At 38.5% G+C, this 27,965-nt stretch overlaps 1 protein-coding gene across 1 annotated transcript; it reads right to left on the bottom strand.

Moving 5' to 3' along the window:
- epg5 (ectopic P-granules autophagy protein 5 homolog (C. elegans)) lies at positions 1-27,956 on the bottom strand. The gene is made up of 45 exons (XM_082168952.1): positions 27,797-27,956; positions 26,981-27,090; positions 26,007-26,876; positions 25,310-25,557; positions 24,801-24,927; positions 24,381-24,488; positions 24,172-24,245; positions 23,843-23,954; positions 23,387-23,501; positions 22,849-22,999; positions 21,725-21,886; positions 21,486-21,643; positions 21,133-21,287; positions 20,881-21,021; positions 20,463-20,624; positions 20,218-20,340; positions 19,634-19,899; positions 19,351-19,491; positions 19,061-19,202; positions 17,787-17,984; positions 17,562-17,672; positions 15,727-15,849; positions 14,176-14,342; positions 13,311-13,541; positions 12,964-13,087; positions 12,515-12,662; positions 12,025-12,196; positions 11,674-11,836; positions 10,503-10,645; positions 10,268-10,424; positions 9,876-10,070; positions 9,323-9,536; positions 8,501-8,622; positions 8,165-8,372; positions 7,476-7,551; positions 7,286-7,389; positions 6,960-7,135; positions 6,110-6,289; positions 5,822-6,031; positions 5,568-5,712; positions 4,220-4,462; positions 3,770-3,989; positions 2,949-3,164; positions 2,675-2,789; positions 1-2,204 (listed from the first exon to the last, which is right to left on the bottom strand). Exons 2-45 carry the CDS (start codon positions 27,032-27,034, stop codon positions 2,022-2,024), a joined length of 7,653 nt encoding a protein of 2,550 aa, XP_082025078.1. The 5' UTR covers positions 27,035-27,090; positions 27,797-27,956; the 3' UTR covers positions 1-2,021.
- Between the last annotated feature and the right edge of the window lie 9 nt (positions 27,957-27,965).

Below are 27,965 nucleotides of genomic sequence, written 5' to 3'. Positions count from 1 at the left end.
TTAATATTAGTTCTAAATTTATTATTATACACCAGTAAGCACATCTCATATGCCTATATGATCTAATAAAAGCGATTTTCTGTGGAGAAACAAAGCTTTTAAAAGGAGAAAGGAATGTTTGATGTCAAAATTGTGAATGTTCTTTAACGGAGCACTTCTGTACTTAAAAAGTAAGTGCACTTATCAGGCAGATCACATGCTGGAGCCGTTCATCTGGTTTGGACATTGTTGGCCAGACCAAAAGTTTACACTCCATACAAATAAAAAGATAACAGTGAGAAAGATGAGCCTCTAAAACATTAAATTCTTCACATCAAAATAAATGTAGATGACCAACCATTATTGATTTATTTGCATGATCTCATAAGGAATGTACTTTTTAAAAAGCACATTACAAAAACATATATATAAATAAAATTTAAAAAATGAAACCAAAATACAATATAATATTTTGTAAAATCACCAGCATATTTGTTGTGCAAATCAAATGGGAGAAAAATGCTAAAGGAGGAACAGATGCTCTGCGACTGTGATTCAGTTGATTATCATCAGATATCACCAAAACTCCTGCAGCATGGGAGGTCTAAAACATCCTCATACAGGCTTCATAAAACCCTCACCACTCCAAAATAAATTATATAAATGACTACAATATTATTATGAGACTATGAATAATATGCACGTTTGCTTGTGTGTCATTTCTGGTCTGAAAAGCTGAAACTTTGGATACTTTAAAGAAGTGTTTCTCAACTTCAGTCCTCTGGATCCACCCTCCAGAATGTTTAAGATATCTCTTTATTTAACTCATTTACAAGCTGATGAGTTAATATTGGTGTTTTAATTAGTGAGAGACATCTAAAACATTCTGATAGATGAGTCCCAAAGACTAGAGTTGAAGAACACTGCCTTTAAGGGATAGTTCACCCAAAAATGTTTATTCTGTCATCTTTTACTCACCCGCATGTTGTTCCAAACCCGTAAGACATTTGTATGTCTTCTGAAACAAATGAAGATCTTTTTGATGAAATCTGAGACCTCCATAGACAGCTACGCAATTACCACCTTGACACTTCAAAAAGTTCATAAAGAGATCGTAAAACTAATCCACATGAATTAAGCGGTTTAGTCCAAAATTTATGAAGAGACTCGATCGATTTACGTATTTGATGAGCAGATTTAATTTAGGCTTTTACTCACATATAAACATTGATCAGCGAACATAAACAGAAGCTTAACCGAACCTGCTTGACGCACGAGAACAAACCTCATTGGTTGCTGCGTAACACACGTGAACAAACCTTTGGTTGCTGCGTAACACATGAGAATGAACCTCATTGGTTCTCGCACGTCAAGCGAACATGCTTGAGCTTCCGTTTATCATAACTGATGTGTGAGTTGATGAATGTTTATGTGAATAAAAGCCTAAATTAAATCTGTCATCGTATAAAGCGATCATGTATCGTCAGAAAATTGGACTAAACCATTCAATTCATATGGATTAGTTTTACGATCTTTTTATTAACTTTAAGCGTCAAAGTGGGGTGCAGTCTATGTGGGGTCAGAAAGCTCTCAGATTTCATCAAAAATATCTTCATCTGTGTTCCGAAGATGAATGAAAGTCTTACAGGTTTGGAATGACATGATGGTGAGTAATTAATGGCAGAATCTTTATTTTTTGGGTGAACTAAACCTTTAAAGGATGACATTTTAGGAAAAAAGGGGTATGATGATAATGTGAGGACGAAAGCAAATTAGTGTACTGTTTTTTATTTATAACATTAAGCACAGTTTAAAAAATGACCACTGTCTCAGTGTCTAAAATCACGATTTTAACGCATTCCTCGCTATTCTGTCCTTTTCCAGAAAACACCTAAGAGGGTTTAATGCGAGAAGCTCATTGTATTGATTCTCAACAAACAGCGCTCTATTGTCTCATCTGGAGTTAGAGTTGTTCTCCGGGAGTTTTTGGAGGGTTTCACAGAGCTTGACAGCAGGCGTTGAATCTTGTTTTGAGGTTATATCTAACGGATGATGTCCAGGTAATGCAGGTCAGTGTAGAGCGCATTGACCAGCAGGGTCAAAAGGCTGTTGCTGTCACGCAGACAGTGATTTGGGTACTTGATGAACTGACAGGCCTGGTTCACAGACACATGCAGCTCTGAATACTGCTTATTACTCAGCATCACCTCCAGTACAGATAAGGCCTGAAGACAGAGTAAACATTCAAGGTACAGAACAAAACCATTTGCATGTACTATAACAAATAATCATCAAATATCTAAAACATATCCCCTTCTAACCATCAGAAACCCACACAACACTTGTTTAAACTTCCCGAAATTTCCCTAAAAACAGAAAATATTATATTATATTACATTAATTATATTTCTGTCATGACAACTCTCTGAGAGATTGGCATGGTAATGGTAATAAATACAGCAATGTTAATGTATTTGGTCTTGGCGGAATAGATCTGTTATGCTGCTGCAGAGGAAGTACTGAGACTTGCTACTGCCAAAACATTCACAGACATTGCTGTGATCACATGCTGCTGCTGCACATGTAACATATACATGAATAATCCCCATAGCAGAAATCAACCTGATGCACTCATTTATTACGTCATGTCTGTTGATGACATCACACTTTTATCCCAATCCCTGGAAACTCTTACCTGTTGGGCTTTAGCTGAGAGCTGCAGATCTGTGCCCTGATGAAGACGCAGCTGATTCTCTGAGGGCACCTGAACCAGGAGAAATGCTGACATGCTGCGCGCCACAACCCGAAACCTGAAATACAGTAAGAAATGAAATTATGAAGCATGCAAATTCACACAATTCAACTTTAATGGAGCTTTAATGGAGAGCAGTTACCTTTTACTTCCGATCTGGACGTCAAACAAAAATTCTACTCTAGCAGTATTTCAACAACTCTAAAACTTCTCTCACCTGCTAGAAAGGGGCGATTTCCTCCCAAGGCCGATGGCTCCCAGAATACCTGAGTTCAGTCTTTCTTCACCAAGCTGGGCCAGACGGTTCTGGAACGTCATTAAGGTGAGAATCAGAGTGTCAAGTGTGCAGGTGTCTTCTTGGTCCACCTGGATCTGCAGAAGCTCCAAGAATTTATGCCACCATAAAAACAGCTTTGCCTCATCAGCCGGACCACTGCAGGAACAGACGACACACTCACTTAGGTCATGAATACAATCTGTAGGGTTTATAAAATATAATTTATATATACTGTATATATAATTAATATTATTGTATTATTAATATTATTGTGTAATTAATCATATTGGGGGGGGGTGTCAATGTTTATGGTAACATCTTAAACTATAAAATGACTGTAAAAAAATTATTTAAACTTTAATACAACTGTACAAAAACAAGTTTTATAAAATTATAAACCTCACATTTCAGCCTTTAAACCATTTTTTGTTTTATAGAAAAGGGATGTCAAAATGATGAATATAATGATTACATATATATTACATATATTATTCTACCTTTTTTGTATGCAGATTAGCCTCTGATCGATCCTTCGGTTAACATTTACAACACTGTGTGCTGACCTTAAATTTGACTAACTAATTAAGACTTTTTAAGTACATGAGGGGACCCTGAAACAGTCCCACAATAAGCACTAAAGGTAAAAGGGAAGTCATTTACTAACTCCGCAATGCCACACTGCTTCCAGTCAGGTTTTCTGCATGCGTCCTTCGAGATGTGAAAGAACACAATGCCACTATATGTGATAAAGTGTATGTTACCTAGGGAAGACCTGACTGATCCACGTGTTGAGGAGCACTAAGGTCTTCTTCTCATTCAGGAGGGTTTGCTCTAGGTTGAGCCTCTGGAGGATGTAGACGTACAGTGTGAGGTAACTGCCCAGGCTCAGGCTTTCCTGGATGAAGTCCTCAACAGTCAGCTCAGGAACCTGAAGAGAGACCAGGATGGGCCCCCAACCAGAGTACTGATCAGCACACCCACCTGAGAGAGACACACAAGGTATTTTAGACAGTTTTATAAGAAACTAAAACTCAGTGTACTCTTCACTGGTACTGTAATAGAAAAATATGCAAATGTTTTGATTCAGCCCAGATGTTTGCTTTTATGGTCCTAATATTGTGATTAGGGAGAGGAATAATTCCTAAAGGCTTACGCAGACAGAACATTTAAAATCTGTGACTAAGCCCAGAACAAGTACGAGCTATTATTACCGTCAGTGAAGTAGGAGAGAATACAGGCCTCAGTGGTGCGTGTCATATGACGCACTGAGGCCAGGCATCTGCACGCAGCGGTTAGCAGAGGGAGAACCAAAGGACCCCGAGCTCGCTTTTCCACCCAGGAGTGGAGTTTAGTCCCGAGTCCCTCTGCTGTAGACATGCCAGCTTCATTCAGAAGAGTCAGCATCTCAGCAAACAGACTGCAGGTGGCCATGTGCCGCTGCTGGAGGTCTGTCTCTGAATGCGAGGATGAAACACATTAAGATCAGTTCAGCCTGTTTATGTGTGCCAGCTTTCTGCAAATATAAGCAGCTCAACTGTTTTCAACATGGGCAATAATAAGAAATGTTTCTTGCACAAAATCAGCATATTAGAATTATTTTTGAAGGATCATGTGACACTCAAGACTGGAGTAATGCTGAAAAATCTGATTTGTCATCACAGAAATAAATTACTTTTTAAAATATATAAAAATAGTAAAAAGTAATTTAAACCTGTAATGATGTTTCACAATACAACTGTTTTTTGTTTTGTTTTTTTTTAATAAATACTGCTTTGGTGAGCATAAGAGACTCTTACCGACACCAAACTTCTTAACCGTTGTGTAGCTTGTTAAAAGTTAAAATCAGCCTTGGGATGTAAGATAATTGAATAAATGCTAGAAATCACAGAAACTGACACACTAGATTAATATAAATCTTTGTCAAATTTGACCAAGGATTCTCCATTATATACCCCCTATATTATTCAGACTTAAACTCTAAGGCTTCAGACAGGGAGTAAACTTTTCTTTTGAAGTGTGACTGAATCCCATTTGCTTTTTGTAGTCTAAACAGAATGTTTAACAAAAAAAACCAATAAAATAAATAAATTACAAACTACATTCGTTTTTGGTTTGAAATTCAAATAAAATCAGATTTTTGGAACTGCGTTTCAGTTTGAATGGTAAAATCGAATTTCAGGTTTAGCATAGAAAGTGAACAGACACTAGGGCTAATTCAGAGATTACTGCACAAATTCTATGTACATATATATATATATGCTAGAAATATTAATATATATCATTCTCTAGCATGCCAAATAGAGGTCATTGGCGTACTCAAGCATACAAACCAGTAGATCATTTTTCAAAAGTATTTGGCAAGAGCTGCATTCATAATGCACAGTAGTGCCTATATCTGTCTGAATACACGCGTTTCTTACTTTCTCTTACTTTTTCTATTCCTATACGACCCAGTGGTACAGAGAACTACAAATTATGCTTATGCAGTATTTATGAGTCACCTGCTGAGGGACGTAGCAAGAAAATGAATGTGAAATAGCAATGAAATTTTCTTCTCACCAGGAGGGTTGAAAATGACAATATACTCCAATAATTTCTCCATTTCTGTCTCCAGAGATGCAAGACTGATGTGCCCATTTTGATCCAGAAAGGTCAGGAACTGCACCATTAGATGAAGGAAGGCTTGGCACTTTAAAGTCATGTCCTAACAGACACAAAACACAAAGCACATCATGATGCTGTTAAGATGTAGTTATACGTTTCACTAATGTACAGTGTGCAAACATGGATTTGACAATAATGCGTCATCTAACCTTATGATGTAACACTTGTGTGGTCGGCCCAAATCCAGCAGCCATTCTAAGCAATCTGATTACTTGTTGTGAAGAAGTGTCATTACTGAGAACAAGGGATGCTGGGTAATGTGTGCTAACATAGCGCATAACATTTTGATAAGGAGGAAAATCCACTAGGTGCCAAGGCAGAGAAACTGATTGGTCCAGTAGAGTGACTACAGAAGACTCCTGTAGAAATAAATCACAATAGATTAACCACTAATAGGCACTGTTGAAGATGATTAGGGTAAACAGGTGACCACTCACAGGTTTGCTGAGATCCTCTTTGGCCAGAAACACCATCAGGTAGAGGACAGAGACCACCATCGTCTGAGCTGAGGGGTTCAGCTGGGGGCTGAGAGAGTCACTCAATACACTGACCCAGTTCACCTCACACAGCAGCTCTCCCATAAACAGGAAACAACTCTTTGGACTTCCCCGCTCCACCTGAACATCATCAAATTAAATTATTGACAATGATCTATTAAAGTATCTAGTTTGTATGAGTGAGCCTGTTTAAACCTTAGAAGGATTAAAACCCATCATCTTCACCAAATTATTTGTCAAACTACCTCAATTACCAAATGTATATAGACTACCATTCAGAAGTTTGGGGTCAGTATGATTTTTTTTTTTAAAGAAAGAAATGAATACTTTTCAGCAAAATGCATTAAATTGATTAACAGGGACTGAAAATACTTTCATAATGTTTCAAATAAATGCTGTTCTTTTGAACTTTCAGCAGCATAGCCTTTTTTTTAATAATGATAAATAAGAAGAAATGTTTCTTGAGCAGCAAATCATCATATTAGAATGATTTCTGAAGGAAAATTCAGCTTTGTCATAAGAATAAGATACATTTTAAAATGTATTAAAAAAGAAAATGCTATTTTAAAATATAATAATATTTCACAATATTACAGATTTTACTGTATTTTTTTTATCAAGTACATGTAACCTTGGTGAGCAAAAGAGACTTATGACATAAGAGACTCCAAATGTCTGAATGGTAGTGTGTATAGGTCTAGATAGTTTTAAAACATCACACAACACTTCTCAAAATTCTAGAGACCCTCAACCAAGCTCAAGTAATACATGAGATTTTAAAGTCTCTCACATTGAAAAACTGGTTCATTAGCGTCTGATCTGGATGCAGGTCCTTCCATGGCAAACGGCTGTACTCAGTGTGGTAGGTGTACAGCAGGTACTCTGGCATCTTGGGAGATGTGCAGGTCTCACAGTAATGCATGAGATGAAGCCACAGAGCTCCTCTTTGTCCTGGCAACAAGCGATCTGTAACAAAAACATGGATTGAAAAATGTATTCTGATCACGTGAAATTTCAACTGAACATATATTTGAACAGTAAAAATTTTATAATTGAGCAGAAAACAGCTGAATGAATCATGACTTGTGTGTTTTTCTGTTCTCTGAAGATGTTTACCTTTGAATTTCTCATGTAAAGTCTCCACCAAGCAGGCATATAAGCTCACTAAGCTCGTTGCAGCTGCGGCATCAGATTCAAGCCATGGAGAACAGCGGGGATGACTGTGACATACACAAGAGAGTTGTTACTCATCACTTCTGTCATCAGTGTTATTATAACCAAACCACTGAGCCACATCAAAGCATACCTAGTGTCGTCAGTTTCAAGGACCAGAATCCATGGTTTAAAGAGTTTGGCCATTTTTGCATGCAGGTTCTCAAAAGCTACATTAAGGAGAAAAGGATATAATATTAAAAAAATTGATTGTACAAATAGTTACTATGCACATCATGCATTTTATTTTACATTTTATTTCTGCATTTATTTGATCAAAGTATCAGTAAAACAATACTATTGTGAAATATCATTACAATTTAAAAGAACGGTTTTCTATTTTAATATATTTTAAAAATGTAATTTATTCCTGTCATGGAAAAGCTGAATTTTCAGCATCATTAACTTCAGTCTTCAGTGTCACATGATCCTTCAGAAATCATTCTAATATAAAAACATTTCTTATTATTTTTAATCAATGTTGAAAACAGTTGTGCTGCATATTATTTTTGTGGAAACAAGTGATACTTTCTTTTTAGAATTCTTTGATGAATAGAAAGTTCAAAAGAACTTCATTTATTTGAAATAGAAATCTTTTATTACATTATAAATGTCTTTGCTGTTACTTTTGATCAATTTAATATGTCCTTGATGAATAAAAGTATGAACTAAATTTGTAAAAAATATTACGGAGCCCAACATTTTTTACGATAGTGTATTTCTATATCTATATAGTTGTAAATATATAGTTGCAAAGCATAACAAAGAAATAAAAATGTGTACCTTTGACCAGTCTTGGACTTCCTACTGGTTCTTTGCTGCAATTGTTTAATTCCAGATAAATTACGTAGGTAATCAGATCTTCACAAAACACCTTGATTTCCTCAATGTACGGCCCCCATTTTGAGAGAAGACCAAAGCTCCTGAAGTCTGCATTAGACAGACGGAGCTTCAGGAAGAACTTTGAGAGCCATTCAATTGTTTCATCCACCTAAAAAAACATTATATTATTGTAATGCTCTGCTTCAGTTTGAAGTATTTAACACAAATAGTGTTACAGTTAAAATATGTTTTGTATATGCCAAAGAAATAATTTAAAATAAGAGTGTTTTTTGTTACCTGTTGAGGAGAAAGAAGGATGGAACGGGGTTTGTCTGTCTTCATCTTAGGATGAGGAGAACAGCCCAGCACTCTTAGTGACGTTCTCCAACAGTCTGGACTGAGAAGCTGCTCAGAAGAGCCTGCAGGAAAGTGAACCATGTCAATTTTTCCAATTTAAAGTATATTTTCAATTATAGCACACTCTTCATATGTAATCTTTGACGTTTACATTGAATGTTTATGAATTATGAAAATAAATATCATGGTAAACTACTAAAACAAGGTGAAAGTAGGACACTTAATCACAAGAAAAAACACCATGACAGAAATCCATAGATAATCAAATCTACAAATGCAGGTCTGGACTGATATATACTTTCGGTGATGATACACAGGGCAACTTTTTGAGCAATGTTGCTGGGCAATCTTGCCGAGCGATTGTTGCTTGGGCGCTTTCCTATTGAAAATGGGCAATACATTTCTATCTGGATAATTTAGATCGGTCGTGGGCCCTGTGTCTCATCTGGTTGCCTGTTGACGGCAACATTGCTAAAAAAGTTGCCCTGTATATCATCACCTTTAGTCTGCATACATATACATATGATTTAGCAAATAATATTTTGCAACAAAAAAATTTATCGAAATTTGATACTACGCAGCATAATGTCTAATGCAAATACAATCGCAAAAATGAATGAATGTGACCTGAAAATCTGAGGTTTGCAAGTATATTAAAATAAAATAACTGTTTGTCTGAAGTGATTAAATGAGAATACAGCATAGACCCCAACCAAATCCAAAAAACAAATGTGTCTAGGTCAAAGAAAAGGAAAGTCATACTCTGCATGAGCAGACGAAGAAAGTCACTGTAGTGGTCTGGAAACTGGTAAAGCAGCAGTTCAGTCCAGTGCTTGCAGAAGATGTTGAAGGGCATGAGGACTTCAGCCTCAGGTTCCAGCCCACAGGTGCACAGAGCCTGATGGATGATTGCCATCAGCCGGCTACGCTCAGAGAACACAGGCTGTGTCGCTGACAGCCACTGAGTCAAGTCAAACTAGAAGCACAGAACAGATTATTATATGCAAACATGAGCTGCACATTCAAGAGCAAAAAGTAGAGCAATCGAAGTCTCAGAGGGCCACAGGAAGGATCCAGCATAAATCTTATACAATTAAATGAGACTGTTTTGATGCACCCGCTATTTCTGCACAAAAACGGGAATAGTTTGGGAATATGCTAACGAAATCCTGTTAAAGGATATGACAGCACTACTTCACATAATTATGAACAAAACAGTGATTCCTCCAAATGGAGCAAAAAATAAATAAATAATAGTTTCAAATGCAACTTGTCTGACAAACACTGAAAGCATTATTCAATGAAGGCGAATTACTTTTGTGAGGAGCATGAATATGACATCACCGCTGTCTATGTGAAGGGTGTTGACCACTTCCTCGTACAGAGAGACCAGCTCTGCAGGGGAGGCGTTTGGGGTGAAGTACGGTGAGAGCAGGTTACATAGGTGTCTGTTGAGGAGAATGGTCTTCAGCATGTGTTTACATTCTGATCGGACGTCCCGGATGAAAACCTATAGTCAAAGACACACATTACACAGTCTGTATTACATAAAATAGGTAAGACAGAGCTGTAAACTTTGAGAAGTGATTCACGTGAAAAAAAAGAGAGAAAAAAAGTACATTCAAATGAAACATAATTTGAGAAAACATCCTCAAGTTTTGAAATTAAGGCTGAAATAATGTAACAAAGTTCTCCTGAAAACAATACCTGACCCAGGATCTCAATACAGGACGTGAAGAACTGACGAGTGGGTGGATGTCTCTGTGTGTCCTCACAAACAAAGGACACTATCTGATAGAATGCAGCGATGCCCACTTTCAGTATGCCAGGGGATGTATTTAGTTTGTAAACATTAACCAAAGCCCTAAACAAGAAAACATGATGTTAACATTTAGTGACACAAATTTAGAAAGTGTAGAAAATGAGTTGAGTGGCTACTGACGTGATGAAGTTCTCTGTGTGCACGGCCGCCTCAGCCAGACTTTGAGGAGGCGCTTTGATTCCATCAGCCTGTAGCTGTTTAATATCACTCTTCAGGCACTGGATCTGATTCTGCACTGGATCCAGTTTGTGCATTGTTGAGTACTGCAACAAACAATGAAAGGGAGAGAAAGCTCATGAAAATTTTGGATTTTTTTTGGGCAGTTGCCAAAATTGTTTTTAATATTAATACGGAAAGAAGACAAGATTATTTAGGGAGATAAGAGGAATGGATTTGGACACAGGCTGGATTTGAACATCCCAGTTTACAGTGGGTCTGGAACATGCTTGTGCAAACTGCAAGGGCATCATCAACAGGTAGATATTAAATTTGTTTATATATTACTATAAATTCATTTTGAAACTTTCAGTTTTCATTTTAGTTTTATTAATTATGTGCTTTTGTGAATTGTAATACTTTTTGGTTTTTTTGATATATATTTAAAAAGTCATCAAGGACTTATTGGACCCGCTCCATCCTATTGGCGTGGATGTATGCGGATGTGGTGTGGATTGGCGTGGCATTGAGTTTTCAGTTACCATTGCCACTGTAGAAATATGCTAATTGCAGTCAGTCATGATTAATTAATTACACAATCAAAAGTGTCCAATAATATGGGGGTTACCACGATAAAGTGTTCAGTGGGTCATGTGATTTCAACATGGCGCACAGTTGAGTGCCTTTCAAAGTATGGTCCTTTGGCCGTGAGCTAGTGGATTTTGTTTTTGAGCGCTCAAGTCACTCGCACATGCGCTGTTGTACGCGCACCGTCCGCGCGGTCACAAAAATTGGGTTGCATGAAGATGGGGTGTGCGGACGACCTGATGACGAAAATTATGTCATGCGAACAGTGCACGGACGTGGACAGCCGAAGTATACTATAGGCTTCAGTTGTGTTTTGTGTTGGAGCTGAACTCTGCATGAAGTTAGATCTCCAAGAACAGGATTAGACACCCCTGCCATAAACAAAAACTTAAATTTTGCTCCTTAATATGACTTAAGTTTTCATCTCATGTGATTGTACATTATTTTAAATATAGTTTCAAATGTACTAATTTCTTTATATTTTAACTTTAACGAGGTAAAAAAGTACTCCTTACAAAGTACAGAAATAACAGATATATGTGTTCACCTTAACAGTGACATGTGCGGGTCCCTGGCAGGGCTGTCCACCTTTGCCACGGCACTCTAACTGCATTGAGAGCTGGTCTTCTCGGTTTATGTAGAGCTGAGGCAACACCTCCAACAGTTCATTGTCTAGAGCGACCTGCTGCGTCTCTCGGACCGTTGCCAACCTGAGAAGAGGACACAGTCATGATTTACAACATAATTCAGCAATACAGCTTATCATTGAGTAATTTGAGCAGCTCCAGTTATTAATCACTGGAGACTTAATCTTTAGTGTATCTTAAGTTAGTTTTGACATTATCAACCAATAAATCCTTCAAAACGACTAAGTAAGTGCTCATGTAATGAGTCTTACTTGGCTTGATGTTGGAGCTTAGCAAGGTCTTCCTGAATTAAGGCAGTTGAAATTTTCTCATCAGACAGACTCTCAGTGGGAATGTCAGGCACTGGAGCTTTCATAGGTATGAGCAACAGCGCCCCCTGGGGGGCAACATGCTTTCTCAGGTGAGTGAGAATGCGTTCCCTTGCTGCAAAAGAATAGTTAAGGAATATATTATTTATTGAAAAAGGTACAAAATGCTGTTCAATTAATCAGCATACTGTGACCTAAGCTCTACATATCCAACAGCAAAAAAAACATGTTAACATCTTTTTATTATACAAAACTATAACTTGAATATGTTGAAAAAGGGCTTGTTGTGAGATAAATGCAGCCCCTGACTCTTGCTTTTTTTTATTTAAATATGCCTGATGCAAACAACTGAAGCATTCCCTCATATTTTGACTTATAAAGTAGAGAGTCCAGATATCAGAATATGGTTATTATTGGAAAGTGGGCTCAGTACCGGCCAGAGGATTGATGAAGTCAATAAAGCTGGAGGAGTTGGTGTTCTGGGAAAGTACGGGTTCACTCTTGACTTTTGACCACAGACTGAGCACTTCCTGCAGCTCATGCTGGACTCGCTCAATGTCCACATGCTCCATCCACACCTCCTTAAAGATGAATTGACACAGACCTGGCTTCAATTTATTTTTCATAATGTTTTGTGTCAATTCAGTTTTTGCCGTATATTTGATCAAATAAATGCAGTTTTGGTGAGCATAAGAGACTTCCTTCAAAAACATTACAAAAATCTTATCAATGTAGATTTGTTAAATATACAGCTTGATATTTTATATTTAAATTGGAAGGGATTGTTTTAAATAAAAATTTTATTCAAAATAATCTACTAAATCCGTTTGATGGTTCACAATCCTCTTAAAGACCAAAGCATAGGTTTGAACAAATCCTCACCTGCTGGCGCTGCATGATTTTGGCTAGGCGATGGGTATCATACTGCTTTGGCAAAGAGGGCAAGAAAATTTCCTGCTTCTGAAGGTTTTCATCATCCAACCACAAAGCGAACACAGTGAAGAGCCTGAACAATAAGAGTTTGACATTTAAAAAATAAAAATATATTGTAATATATATCTTTATATTGTAACTTGACATAAATGAAAAACATAGCAGGACTCACAGCTTGGAAACAATATCAAGTTTATTTCTGATGTCAGAATCACTCAATCACACACTCAATAGGACATTCAACTCAACAGTAAACAGAATAATAGATGTTGAGAGAATAAAACACTGGACATTACCGCACGAGCTCAGTGTGCAGCTCAGGAGAGGTCATGTACTGGGTGATGGGCGTCCCGGGGGTGAGCAAACCATCACTGGATTCACCTTTCAAAGAGGGCACTTTCAGAGCCTTGCTAGCAGCATGGTGGAAGTCAGACACCTCAACCAGACGCTGTCTGAGGCCCTTCAGCAAGGAGAGATGGGCCGCACTATGGAAATAACGCCTCCCAATACAACCTTTCACCTCCAGCCTGATGGTGCCAAATAAAACAACAGAGACAAGGGTTCAGAAATACCCATAATCATACAAACTGTACCACATATGCAGTTCACAATTCACAAATATTATACATTACTTCAAGTAATGTAAAAAGTATACAGTCATCTGGTCATTACTGCAAATTAAAACCCCAAGTGGGTCACAGTATTATAAAAATAATAAATGCATAAAATATCGATTTGAGCTGAAATGATTTCATTATGTTAAAGGAAAAAGACTTTGAAGTGCATTTCAGAGAGCCATGTAATAAAATGGACATTTTCCAGGTACAAAATAATCTTATATTGACAAACACAGGAAGAGAAATGCATCTGTGACATTGCACAAAACATAATAGACAAAAGAGAGTTCTGTTAGTGAAAAAGCTTCATGAGAACATTAATCTCATGAGTCAGAAGGAAAGAGGAACAGTGAATACAGCATGTACTTTGAATCCAACATGCATTATGTAACAACTAGACTTAAGTGAACTGAAATAGCATGGTGATATGTAAAGTTTGGAAGTCTTCACTTTAAGGAGCCAGATCATTTAAAACTTAGCAAAGCAATTAGGTACAAAATAACAGTTATCTAAAAAGGATAGAAAGTCTCCATGTTTAACGTACCCAAACTCTGGTCCAGGTTGACGGAGGAAAAGTTGGAAGAATTTCTGCCACACTAAAGGCAGGAGTGGATGATCTGCAGGGGTAGCTAAAGCTTGTTGAGCCCAGCGATAGATCATCAACCTCTGCAGGGACGGGACGACCTGAAGCTTGAGGCGCACCTGGGCTTTCTGACAAAACGAAAACAAATGGGCTAATCAAATGTATGTTTATTGCATTAATGTATAAAAACGTTTACAGGGATCTCAAACCAATTAACAGATGAATATCTATTATCTTTCCAGTCATTAATGATTAATGGATACTTTTTTTACTCTTTGAAATTACTTATTTAATAATGTCACCAATAAGATCCTCAATGTAATATAAATAAGTAGGGAAACCTCACATCAATTTTTTTCCATCACCATGTCCCCTTAGGGGCTTCGTAACAAAAGGAATGATGTTTCAAGTTGGCAAGTTTTACTCTAAAGACCACCTGCAAAGTGAAAAAATTATTTTAAAGGTCTCCTATTATGCCGTTTTATGAAGTCTTGATTTAGTTTTTGGGGTATATTAAGAATATGTTTTCATCCTTAATTGTTCAAAAAATTCATTATTTCTCACATATTTTACATTATTATAGCGCCTCTCTCCCCAGTCTGGCTCGAACACGCCGATTTCGATGGAGCCCCTTCTTCCGAAATATGAAATGTGTTGTGATTGGCAGTGATTACAAAGAGAAAACAAATGGTTTTCGTTATGTCTCACCCCTCCATGACTGCAAGCTCTACTCTAGTGTAAATACTGAGGATGGCGTCAATTTCAAACCACTTCGAGCATGATTCAGACCCTGACAATGTTAGCGAACATGAGGACCATGCAGAACAGATTTCATGCACAGATTTCACAGGACGTTTCAGAGTGGTGTGTTTTTTGTAATTTTCTTATACATTATAGATACGATGTTATGCACCATTTAATCATGATATTTGTTGGAAAACTAAGGTAATACAAACAGTAATCGATCACAAATCTATGGTTCATTTTCCTAAAGAGTGGTGAACCGTCTTACAAAAGTGAGAGCTTACAAAAGAAACAGAAACAGAAAGCTGTTCTCCATAAAATGATCAGCGCACAGATAAACGTTGGGATTATAATGTTCTGGAACAGTGTCATTTCTAGCGCAGCTCAGCCAGGCCTCATCACTTTTTTGCGTATTCCGTGGGCAAAAGTTAACCCACGAGTAACATTGTGACTTCATAAAAAGATCTGGAAAAATCGTGTTGTAGTCCAAACTAGTTCATTGTTAGTTCTTGAAAAGTGAATTGTGTTAAATATCTCCCTTTAGAGTGGACTTTGAGCTTTGTAACCTTGCAGATCTTTTTTTTTTATGCTCAAACAGCAACATTACACACTAACTAAAGTTGAAAATGTGGAAAAGCATAATAGGACCCCTTTAAACAATTTTCGCATTCCCTGATCATTTCAGGTGTGCTCAAAAACACTCTTTGATGTGACTGCACATGTAAATTGTACTGAAGAGGAGAAGGTTGGAGCAGAACGAAAGTGTACCTTCAGAGCCTGATCTGGTGTGCAAGCAGAGTTTGACAGGAGCTCGTGCTCCACAAAACGTCGCAGCTGAGAATCTTCCTCGAACATTGTCTCCATGTTTAGCACCAACCAAGCAAACCACACCTTGAGACAAAATAAAAACACGGAGAGAGACATGATGACTAAGGGTGCTTTCACACTTGGTTCAATTTCCTGGTCCAAACCAGAGTTCGATAGCTCCCCCCTCCCCTCGCCGGATTGTATTCACATTATATAATTTGGGTCTGATCCGAGGTGCGTTTGAGTCATCAAAGCAGCAGCTGTTCACACCTGTTGCTTACTAACGATAACGCAGAGGGTGGCAAAATGCATAACGATTTAGGGCCCGTCCACACGTAGACGCGTTTCGCTGTATACGTATAAATTTTTTATCGTATTGGCGTTTCGTCCACACGGATCTGGCGTTTTCGGAGACTGAAACCGCTATTTTTTTAAACCGGGTCCCAAGGTGGATAAATCTGAAAACGCCACCCTTGCGTTTTCGTGTGTATGGCCAATCCGTACATTTTGTGAAACGATGATGTCATCACACCAAGTGGCAACTAGTCAGACACCGTTAAGTCACAGCAACTACATTTATGGTTTTTCATATTGTTCAACAAAGTTCTTGATTAAAAAATTAAAAAGAAAAGAAAAAAAGAAGCTACTGTGCCTAATATTATTGTTGTATACAGCGCGCAAGGTTTATGCATAGACAGTATAAGAAGTGGACAAAACCATCTCATTGGAACTCAATTGAGACAAGTGAAGCCAATTTTTTGCGATTTTTTAGGACTTCCGTTCCTGACGCGCAGACTCAAACCGAGCTTGACGACGTAGATGTGACGCGAGCAACCCGTCTGTCTTCTAGTGGCTGTGGCATGAGAAATCTGAATCATTCCCTTCCGAATCTTGCAGAGACGGAGATCGTGAGTAGGAGGTGTCCACGAGCTAGGAGCAGGAGAAACTTTTGCTAGGTATTCTGATTAATTATTTTGTCATTTTGCCTCCATGTCTCCCCGATTGCGCGCGAGCTTCTCCTCCTGTCCATACGGTAATCTCTCTACTGTGCGACAATCGTTAGCCTACTTTTACAAAAACTGCTTCTACGGGGCCATAACATAAGCTACAAGGTAATGGAGCATTTTATACATTGTCGTGTTTCTTTAGAAATAAATAATGGACAAATGGAGTCTTTAAACGCCTCAGATGTGAAGTTATTTGCTGTCAAAGTGACGCCAAAATGAATGGGAGTCAATGGGATGCTAACAGCAGGTGAAGTTCTGCTACAAGATGGTGGCACGCGGCCGGCTTCAACTTCCGGTCGACTTCCTTCCCGCTTGGGTTTATGCGCAAGCTTTAAGTCTTCTTCTCCGTTTTTAGTGTATGTCTGTGGCAGAATTACAGCGCCACATACTGGTCTGGCATGTATACTACATCGTTTTGAGTCGGTTTCAGTGGTTTCGTGTGTACGCAGATATTTCTTGAGACGACGCCGTGTTTACGGAATTTTTTTTTTGAACGGGGAAAAAAAAATATCGGATAGGGAAAGCTCTGGCTTCGTGTGGATGTGGCCTTAGATTCAGCGATTTAGTATGATTGCATTCATATCAGGAGCGAACAGTACCAGAGTTCACATGAACCGTACACCCCAGACTTCCCTTTTTAAGCAGACTCAGGTATGGTTCGCAGGTGCGCACCAGAGTTCGGAAAATTGACATCAATCGAACCCGGGTGCACACCAAAAGCGCTATTGTGAAAGCACCCGAAGAGTAATTAGATCAAGATGTGCCGTATAAGTAATAGCCTGCACATACCTCTCCTGTGAGAGAATTGCCCTCAATGAAGGATGGAGTAACATTTCCTGCCACTATCCAGCCCATTAGAGATGAGAGCAAACCTTTGTCTCCATGATAACCTAATGCACTCTAAAAGGGAAATCCAAAAACAAAACACCATAAAAAAACATTTGTCAATCATTTGCTTTAATTCACCCATTTGTTAGAAGAAGGCTGTTTAAACATCAGCCAAGAATGAAAAACCTTGTGTTGTTGGTAGAGAAGTTTCTGGAGACATTCCTCTTGTTGGTGAAGAAATGCAGCACGGCACAGGTGGTCCAGAAGGTAGAGACCAGCTCTGTCTCGATGCCAGAGGTTCTGTTCGGTCAAAACCTGAAGCCAGAACTCAAGAACAGCTACTGCACCAACACGCCCGGGCCTGGAGCTCTCCAGAATATGAGCCTGCAGGACAATAAGATCTTCTCATGATCCATAAAGATTTTTAAGGTTTTGTATTTAAAATGTTAATTATTTTTATGTATACACTACTGTTCTAAAGTTTGGTGTCGGTAAGATGTTTTTGAAAGAAATTAATATTTTTATTCAGCAAAGATGCATCAAATTGATCAAAAGTGACAGTAAATACATTTAATAAAGTTAAAAAAGATTTGTATAAAAAAAAAAAGAAGCTATTCTTTTGAAATTTCTATTCATCAAAGAATCCTGAAAAAAAAAAGACAAAAAAATAAATAAATCAAATCAGCATATTAGAATGATTTCTGAAGGATCATGTGACACTGAAGACTGGAGCAATGGCTGCTGAAAAAAAATGCAGCTGCCATCACAGGAATAAATTACATTTTAAAATATATGAAAGGGGTCATCAGATGCAAAATTCACTTTTATATGGTGTTTACTTTGCACTAAATGTGTCTTTGCAGTGTGTGGACACAACCACAATACAATGAAAAAAATCCACTCACTCCTTTTTGTTGTTTTTTATCCTCAAAAAGCATTAACACTCTCAATAATCAAACGTTTAGATTTTCTGAGCAATTATGATGTCATATTGCTCATGCTCCGCCCACGACAGCTGACGGACTGACCTGTATTAGCATATTTCCGCCCTTAGCCATTTGTATTCTGTCCATTAAGGCAGGTAACACTTTAATGTCTTGTGTCGACACGCCCCACGGAAGAGAGGGGTGGGGTGAGCAGTTGCTCATTATCATTTAAAGAGACATGCACCGAAACAGGTCGGTATGTTACAAACTTTACATGAAGACCCTAAATAATCATACCAACTTGTGGAAAATGGGCATCCGATGACCCCTTTAAAATTGAAAACAGTTACTTTAAATTCTAATAATATTTCACAATATTTCTATGCAACTTCTTTCAAAAACATTAAAGAATCTTACCGACATCAAACATTTGAACAGCACTGTATATTTTTCATTGGGGGAGTTGGATTGGGTAATAAAGGAAAAAGAGCAACAAGTGTCCAGTATACATGGATAATCAACACAAAATCCTACCTGGATCACACTGTTGAGGAGTTTTATGTTCTCACATGTAGAGATGCCAATCAGATGCTGGGCCACCTTCTGTGTGACCTGCTGGGTCACACCCTGAGTCCCACTATCCAGCTGCAAGAAGAGCTGGATACAGCTCAGAAACCTGATTGATATTAGAAGGAAAGCATTGGTTTTCTTACATAACTACAGCATTATTAATTCATTATGCGGTAAAGTAAATAAACAGATTGCCAAGGCTGCAGTAAAGTCTTACAGCAAGTGAAAAATATTTAAGCATAAATGTTCTTAACTGTTCATTCTTGAGCAGATAGAACTGGCAGTGGTAGACCAGAGGAAGGATGTTTTCCAGTATATGCACGACAGCTTTGAGATGACGGGACTGAACCAGAGTCTTCAGCAGAGATATTCCATCACTGCAAAGCTTCTCCAAACTGTCATGAAAAACATTTAAAATTAATTCATGTTACTAGACTTAGATTTTCATCCAGCCTGGAACGTTACTGATGATGAATCAGTCAGTCGATGTTCTCTACATTTCTGTTTGAAACAAGAGTTGTAATATTCCTTCCAAACCTGTGCCCAATGGTTGTCATGTCAATAGCCAGAAAACAGCCAATAGGGATGCCCGCTTTGACTGCCTTGAAAACAGGGTGCATGATGGGAGAGTCTGTGATCTCAGGCACACTGGGGGCGCTGGAAGAGGGAAGCGGACACCAGGCATCCTGAGGATTTCTTTCATTGGCATGGAGCTTTAGCCTCAGAACCAGGTCCCAGGCCCATTGGTTGAAGGAGGATTCTAGTGTCTGGCCAAGCCGCACCACGTTAGCCAGGTAAGACACCTGCAGAAAGTTATCACACAGCAAATGTGAGCTGGCACTAGGAAGAAAATTATCATTCTTTGAGGGAAATTTTTAACTATCAACTATAAGTGGCTGATTCAACCTTTGGCTATTATTTCTGCTGATGAATGGAGGTGAACCAGTGCAAACTAGATATTTTACATAGATTGATATGGTCTGCATTAGTCCCCAAAAACAAAGCCATAAAATGTACAACAAATTTCTTTTTAAAACTGTCGAGGAAGCAGTAATCTGCAGTAGTCAATGAATGACAATCAGTGTTGATTAATAGACATATGTAGCCACCTTATTTCATACCTGTTTGATGCCTTCTGATAATATGCCACCATATGGCTTGTCTGTGAGATATTTTTGATATGCCTCAATCCCCAACAGGGCGACTTCATTGTGCAAAGACGCTGGTAAAAAGAGGCAACCATTCTGTGGACAAGACAGAAAGTTGTATTAACACTTTATAAAAAACACAAAATAGCATAGAAACTGGACACATTTTATGATGATAAATCAGTACTTATGTTTCAATAATCATAGCTGAGACTCACGGGCTGAAATCCCCAGTTGAGGCCCTCTAGTATGATGCAGGCTAATCTGTTCTCCACAGCAGAGAGACTGAAGTTCAACAGCCAATCTCGGATCAACCCCACTTCAGCTTGAGCTGGTATCCACAAGTGCAGGGGCAACTCCTTGAACAGGTAGAGTGACACCTGGACAGGTAGTCATAATTATCAGTATTTGCTGATATAAAAGACATTTTTGTGGCAGATGAGTAAATCATTGAATAGACAATACAAAAATGTATGTTTAGATCCTGTATTTTGTTCTGTTATTTCTACAGTAGCTGTTCTGAATGCATATTTAAGTAGTGTTACATGCTCAATTGTCAATCTTTATCAGTCTCTGATCATCCAGTTACTACAGAAATCAGAAATTAAGTTCTTGTATTTTTGAAGAATCACTCACCATGCCCACTTTCTCTATGGTCTCTCTCAGTCTCTCCAACAACACAGAGATTATGTGAGGGTGAGCAGTTGCTACAGCCGCCAACAACTCCCGCCCAACTTTAGAGAAGATCTCACGGGTGGCGATACTAACATAGGACACCTCGAGCAAAGAGTAATCACACATTTATTGCATTATAACACCTGGATGATGTCATGATCAGATGTTTTTTTTGTGCTACAGTAAAATGTTGGGGGGAAAAAGTCAAATCACCTCGTATATGTCTAGCACTATGTTCCTGACAAACTCAGGGTCTACGTCGGTGCGTCTGGGCTGGGCCATGTGTGCAAACGTTGTCAACAGGCAGATTCCATCCGAGCTGTTGATCTCTGACAGCCAGAGCTGAAACTTTTCCTGATGGCTTGGTTCTGGACATACATGAACACACAATAAGAGTTTTTGCACTAAACCAGTGGTCCTCAACCAGGGGACAGTGACCCACTAGGGGCATCAGATTTGCTTAAAATGATTTTAAATAAGACAAAAACAATAATTTTACTTAAATAAAGTGAGCAGCTTTAAACTAGTAAACTATTTTCTAGCATCAGATGTGCTTGCCATCTCACCTCTGAGTCCCCGGATACAGTCCTCAGCACTCAGGCTACAGCTGAGCTTCTCCAGACCATCCATCTCTGCACACTGCATAATGTAGAAGATCTTCCACAGCATGCAGCTGGATAACGTGCCATATGGCATCTCAGACATGAACAGCCATATGCCCAGCCTGTAAACCAATAAAGAGTTAGTTAAAAAGACATTATTAGACATTAAATAGACTACATAGAATAATAGCATTATTCTATACCTCTTGGCCTTGAGCACATGAAGCACTGCTCTCAGGAAGAGATGGTCAAACTCCACCTGCAGCTTCTCCATTGAAAACGACTGTTCCTGCATTGTGGTTCTACTCACACCTGTCAGGCTGATGTACTGCGCCCAGTGGTCACTAACATAACAGAGTGTCATCCTAGAATGAGGAAATGAACATGGACATAAACTCAGTACTTATTAAAAGACGGTATGTCATCTATATAAAAATGAAAAATACCTGAACACCTGACTGAAAACCTGCTAAATAATTTCTAATAACAATTATTAATTATAATTATAATAAATATAGCTGCAAGCAGCAATTATTGGGGCCAAGCACAGAAAGAAACAATGAGACATGCAACCATGGCTGGGAGCTTCAGAAAAACTGATAAAAATAAATTATTAATAAAATAAATAAAATAAAAAAATAAAATACAAATCACATGTAATATGATTAAATTGCTTATCACTTTTGACCAAAAGGTGGTGCTGTTACCAAATTTATGTTGTGTGGTCAGTGTGAGCAGACAATGACACATACAAAGTTTGGTGTCAATATGGCAAAGCGTTGCAGTGTTACAGCCTCAGAATTAATGTGGTACCATGCCATGAAATTTGTTGATGTGTTATTCGAGAACAGTTTGGTCAAAAAAAGCTTTTAATAACTAGGCCGGCATGGTCTGAAGATGATCTGAGTCAATTTAGGTGAAAATCGGACCAACTGTTTGAAAAAGCAGGTTTTCAAAGAACTTAAATTTGGCAGACAACAAGTTTGACCAGATATGGCATAATTGGTATCATTGTCTAAAATGGCTGTGGTTAATGTTCAGACTCTCCTCTATCAGTGTACCAAATTTCTCAACTTTTTAACCATACACTTAACCATACAGCAGAATAATAATAAGAAGAAGAAGAAGAACACTAACGATTTCAATATAGGTGCCAATGCACTATAAAAAATAACACTATAAAACAATATCGGATTATAGATTCAAATTGGATTTGGAAAATATGGAATTGGAAAATATGGATTAAAATAGGATTACTAAAGTATGAAAGCATTACTGTATATAGTATGAAATGAAAAACTGAACTGAATTAATAAAGCTTACGTACCGAATCATGTAACCAATCCTCTTCACAAATTGGCGATAACGTGCTCTGTTGTAGGTCTGCAAGCCAACAGCAAGCAGTTCGATCAGCGAAGAGGCAAATGCAAATATCTTCATCATCTTTTGACTGGTGGTGGCTTGAGGCTGATAGTCCTCTATTGGCAAGAGTGACATTTAACAAGTCAACTTTTTAAATCGGTATGGAAAATGTCAACTCTAATATACAAATAACTGTCTAAAGATATCTAAGTCTTAAGGGAAATACATGCCATAAGCTTTGTTTCCATTTCGTATCCCCATTCTCCCATCCTCTAAACAAAAATTGATATTTTTCCATTCTATGGAAAGTCATTCATGTTTGAAATCACATGAGGGTGAGAAAATGATGACAGAATTTGCATTTCTGTGTGAACTATCCTTTTCATAGCAAGTGAATACTATACAATCTCCTGACCAATTAATGAGGAGAAACAGACATACACTAAATATTGCATGGCTGTCTCAGCTCATTTATGAGACGATTTATATGACGAGAGTCTCACCTTTAGAGCAGATCCCCAGTAAGCGTTTGAAGAGCTCATCAAAGGGAAACTGAGAGAACAGAGAAACCAGATCATCCTCAGACAGCAGCATCCAGCTTGTTTCTGGGTCTTCATCCTGAGAGAGTTCACAAGAGTGTTACAGTAGTCACTGATAGTAAGGTTTTGTTGGTACTTAGATAAGAGACACAAAATAATAGCACTTTCGGCCTGTGCTAACAGAAGTCAAAAGTCTGATCAGAAGTTAATGCAATATAATATATAATTGATTCCTGATGTCAGTATGTGCAGTGAGGTCAAAAGGTCTGAAACCATTAGCAAAGAAATTGTAAAAAATTCTGTTAATCATTTTGAATAATTTCATAAAAATCAGCATAACAGTATGAGTTCAGACATTCTCTTATAAAGCACTGACAGGGGCTGAGCAGAAATTTTTGGTTTGGTGATGGACCGCCTCACCTCCTCTCCACCCTCATCCACTAGAGTCCAGTTACCAGATGCAGGTCCTGTAATACTGTTGTTGCCCTTCACGTCACTGGGCTTCATGTGTCCGAGGAAGTCTGCACGGTGCCTGCAAGTCACACAAATCTCCATATTCAATTAAATGAATAATGCAAAGCCAAATTCTGTCTCAAGTTTGTGCTTTTAGTTGTAACAGTTTTAAACAAAAGAAGCAGCTTTTCGAGCTGTAACTGTAACAATGGCGATAATATAGACAATAATACAGATGATATGTAAAAAAGATTCAATGGATCATCAGCTCAATTTCCAGTAAAGCTAATCTTTACCTCGCTGGAGACATGAGGATAGCCAGAGCCTGCATGAAATGATACACTCCAGATGGGTTATCCAATACTTTGATCTATTGAAGGAAAGTGGATGCAATTACTATTATAAGACAAGCAGATATTTTAGATTTTTTATATGTATATTTTTTTATTTCCCTGTTATTGTTTACAGCTGATCTGAGTCACACATCAAGGCTCTGCTTCAGTACCTGTAGGAATGGCACAGCCCATTTCCCCACACCTGCCGGGCAGCAGAGCAGGTGGTTTAGGATGAAGAGATGATCTCCTCTTGAACCAACCTGATGCAGCACAGACACCTGGATGGAAAACAAAGCTTTTATGTTTCATCATAGGCCATGAAAACCAGATCTTATAACCGAGATCCTTTTAACTCTGGAGTAACGTAAGGGAATGAGTATAATCAGCTAAGCTTGAATTGAATAAATTAAAGGACATCAGAATAATTGGTATTTATAGATACCAATATTGTATATGAATGTAATATTACAAATAATTTGTAGCCATTTTTCAGAATGTTCCACATGAATATAGTAAGACTTCCTTATATTGTGATCTCATGTTATCTTTACATTTTTTCAGTTCATTAGCTGGTGTTTGAGGGTCTTTACCAGCCTCTGAAGCCAGAGATGGATGTCAGCCTGAAACTGAGAATCATCTAGGACCCGTCGGGTGAAAATAAACAGCACACTGATGCTCTCCTTCAGTGATTGCAAAGAGGACGGCTGAGACTTTGGACTCACTAAGAAGTTCAATACAAAAATTAATAGATGGCATGGCATTCAAAATAACAAATATAACAACTTTCAGCTGTAATCCTATGCTTTTTCAATGCTCATTAGGACCAGACATAATAATACAGAAGTAAGACAGTTGTCAGTTCTGGTCATCCAATCTTTGGATAAAAGTGTCTGCTAAAATACACAAACAGTGAACAAGCAAAATCCAACAAGAATTGCATTAAATATGCCTCAATTATCAAAAAATGTTTTTGCATTTGCCATATTGATATTTTGTCAACACCAGTGTAATATTTATGTTAGTCATGGTACTCCTTGTCAAACAGTTTAAGTTACCCAATTATTTGTCTAATGTACAGTCTGGACTTATCAGTGTGAACTTGCCTGTGCTTGTATCTTGCACAGCCACACTTTTGGTGGTGGGGTTACTGCAGAGCAAGCGGTAGAGATAAGACTCCACTTGCAGACGGGAGAGGATGGAGGTGTATGAGTGCAGGGCCACTGTCTGATGAAGTATTTCTGCTTTTGCAGAAAAAAGATGCTTCAGCTCAGCTAATGCTGCCTCGTTCAGAGTCACCTGCTGGTAGCAGTGGTAGCCAAACACCTTGGTCTGGTCCGCACATACACCCTGTAAAGCAAACAGGTGTTTGTGATCAATAAAATAGACCAATGCAGTATATTTTTATGGTAAGGCATGGCTGTGACTTAACAAACAGCTGGTTTACAGTTTTGATAAGGACACACTATAAAACTGAATTAGACTGGAGATCATGCTACCAGTCAGAAAACATTCAGCTGATCGGGGTTGTGTACATTTATTCAGAATTGCACTGAATCCATTCCTGAATTTGAAATAAAATAGAACTGAGGTAGAAAACATGATGCAGAATCACAATTTAAAAAAAAAAATTTTATTTTTTATTTTGTCTTGAAATTTGAAGGTTTATTGGCGTTATTATATATAACTATATAGATAGGTAGGTAGGTTAGATAGATAGATAGATAGATAGATAGATAGATAGATAGATAGATAGATAGATAGATAGATAGATAGATAGATAGATAGATATGACTCACCTGCAATGAAAGCCTTTCATCCTTGAAGCTCCACATGCGATTCTGCACATTTTTGCAGTCTGAGTTAGCAGCCTGCAGTTCAGTCTGGGCCTGCGTCAGCTGTTTACGGCACCTCCAGTAGCTCAGCAGCAGCTCGTACAGCTCATGTCCCTCTTGGTGGGCCAGACCCTGGAACTCGGCTTCATGCAGCTCCACGTTTTCCAGCCAGGAACCGGGTTCCCATGTCCGTAGCTGCTCGCTACTGAAGGGCTTAACAGACTGACAGGTCCTGGGAAGCTCTGGATAAAGCCTCTCCCTGGGCTTCTCCACGTCAGCGACCTGCACAGGCACCAAGCTGGGAGGGGAGGATTCCTGGTCAGCCAGAGGCAGAACAGCTGGAGCTACCAGTCCCTCAGAAGCCACTGGCATAAAGGAAGTATCTAACAGTCCATAGGCGATAGAGTATGAGTCCTCCGAGAGCCGAGGCTCAGAGCAGGAAGCTGGGATAGACGGATATATAGAGGGGACACTAAATGACTCAAGTTTAGCACTAAGAAGTTTGGGATCACTTTGGCTGTACTGAGTGGGTGCCAAAACTTGGTCCACCCAAGGTGCCGTGTCTTGTGATGGCGATTCATGCTCTTTGTCTTCATGGCAGGATGGTGTCTTCACTATTTCAGTCTTATCAGACAAGAGAACTTGGTCCTTTTCAGCTTTGTCATTATGGTCTAGTGAGGTCTGTGTGGCGGGTGGGTTCAGATCAGAGGCAGGAGGCACATGAGAAAGGCTGAGAGGGACATCAGTGAACTCAGGAGCCGGCGCTGGCTTATTAAGTTCTCTAGAAGGTCCAGAGGACTGTCTAACACTCTCTAACTGTCTCTCCTTTTTGACCTGTTAATGAAGAATAACTAGTTTTAGGATTATGAGATAAACTTAAAAGATTTTAAGTGTCAACCTAAAGATTAGTAAGATAAATATTATAGGTGGGTTATCACCTGTGGCTTCCCACTGGATTTGGACTTTGATTTTTTGGGTCTTACAGCCTCCATCTCCACACCGGTCTCCACATGATCGTTATAAAATTACTCCATTCTTCTACAGGACCCTGCAGCACACAAGTCATTAAGCTTTAGAGAAGATATTGCGTTTAAAGGGACAATTCACACAAAAATGTAAACTTTACAACATTATCTCCTCACCCTCATGTCCTTACAAACCTGCATGACTGAGTTTCTGGCTGTGGAACACAAAATTAGATGCTTTGCAGAATGACAGTCTCTGCTACCTTTCACTTTTGTTGCATGAAGAGAAAATACAATTAAAGTGCAAGGTGACTGAGAGACTCTTTTCACTGAGAGATCTCTTGTTTCACTGAAGTCACATGGGTTGGAACAACATGAGGATAATCACTATTACATTTTGATGTAATTTTTGAACTACAGTACTACAATAGCCTACAATTAAAATAAAACAGAAAACGAAACCAAATATGTAAGAGCGGAAATTCTACCGTTAAGAGTTTCCACCTTCCATATCAACATATAAACCAACTGAAGTCAACTGACAGCGACAGAACATTGATGAACCCATGCAGCAGTTCACATTCAGCTAATTCAACGCTATTTCTATTCTTAGCAGTGAATAAATGAGTTGTTACTTCCACGAACGAGGCTACTATTTCTATAAAAAAAAAAAACATAGGATTGCAGGGAGAAGCGAATCAACCAACATAACCCCTGCTAAAATGGATGATTCGTTCTACAAAACACAACAACATAATTTTATGTGAAAGGAAGATTATTATAACTCACCTACGTGATATTAACTGTTACTCTTATAAACAGCAGCTGTCAGATAGTCATAAAGATTTAGCGAAGCTGTCAGTTCTTGGATTGTTTTGTTCCTGGACGCTCTCGCAATACGGGGATCACGTGCCCCCCCCACCCTCAAATGGTGAGCCGGAAGGGACAAAACGCGAAG

The sequence above is a fragment of the Leuciscus leuciscus genome, assembly GCF_965113295.1.
Source record: "Leuciscus leuciscus genome assembly, chromosome: 5".
NCBI lineage: Eukaryota > Metazoa > Chordata > Actinopteri > Cypriniformes > Leuciscidae > Leuciscus > Leuciscus leuciscus.
The sequence above is the reverse complement of the archived record's forward strand: the minus strand, read 5'-3'. Positions and strand labels throughout refer to the sequence as shown.

Bases quoted from the DNA above. Each gene is read 5' to 3' on its own strand.
- epg5 (XM_082168952.1), bottom strand. From the start codon at position 27,034: ATGGAGGCTGTAAGACCCAAAAAATCAAAGTCCAAATCCAGTGGGAAG. The intron at 21,644-21,724 runs GTATAGAATAAT...ATTGGTTTACAG, and splicing joins CATGTGCTCAAGGCCAAGAG to GCTGGGCATATGGCTGTTCA. The intron at 13,088-13,310 runs GTAATGTCCAGT...CTTATTGTTCAG, and splicing joins CTGCACACTGAGCTCGTGCG to GCTCTTCACTGTGTTCGCTT.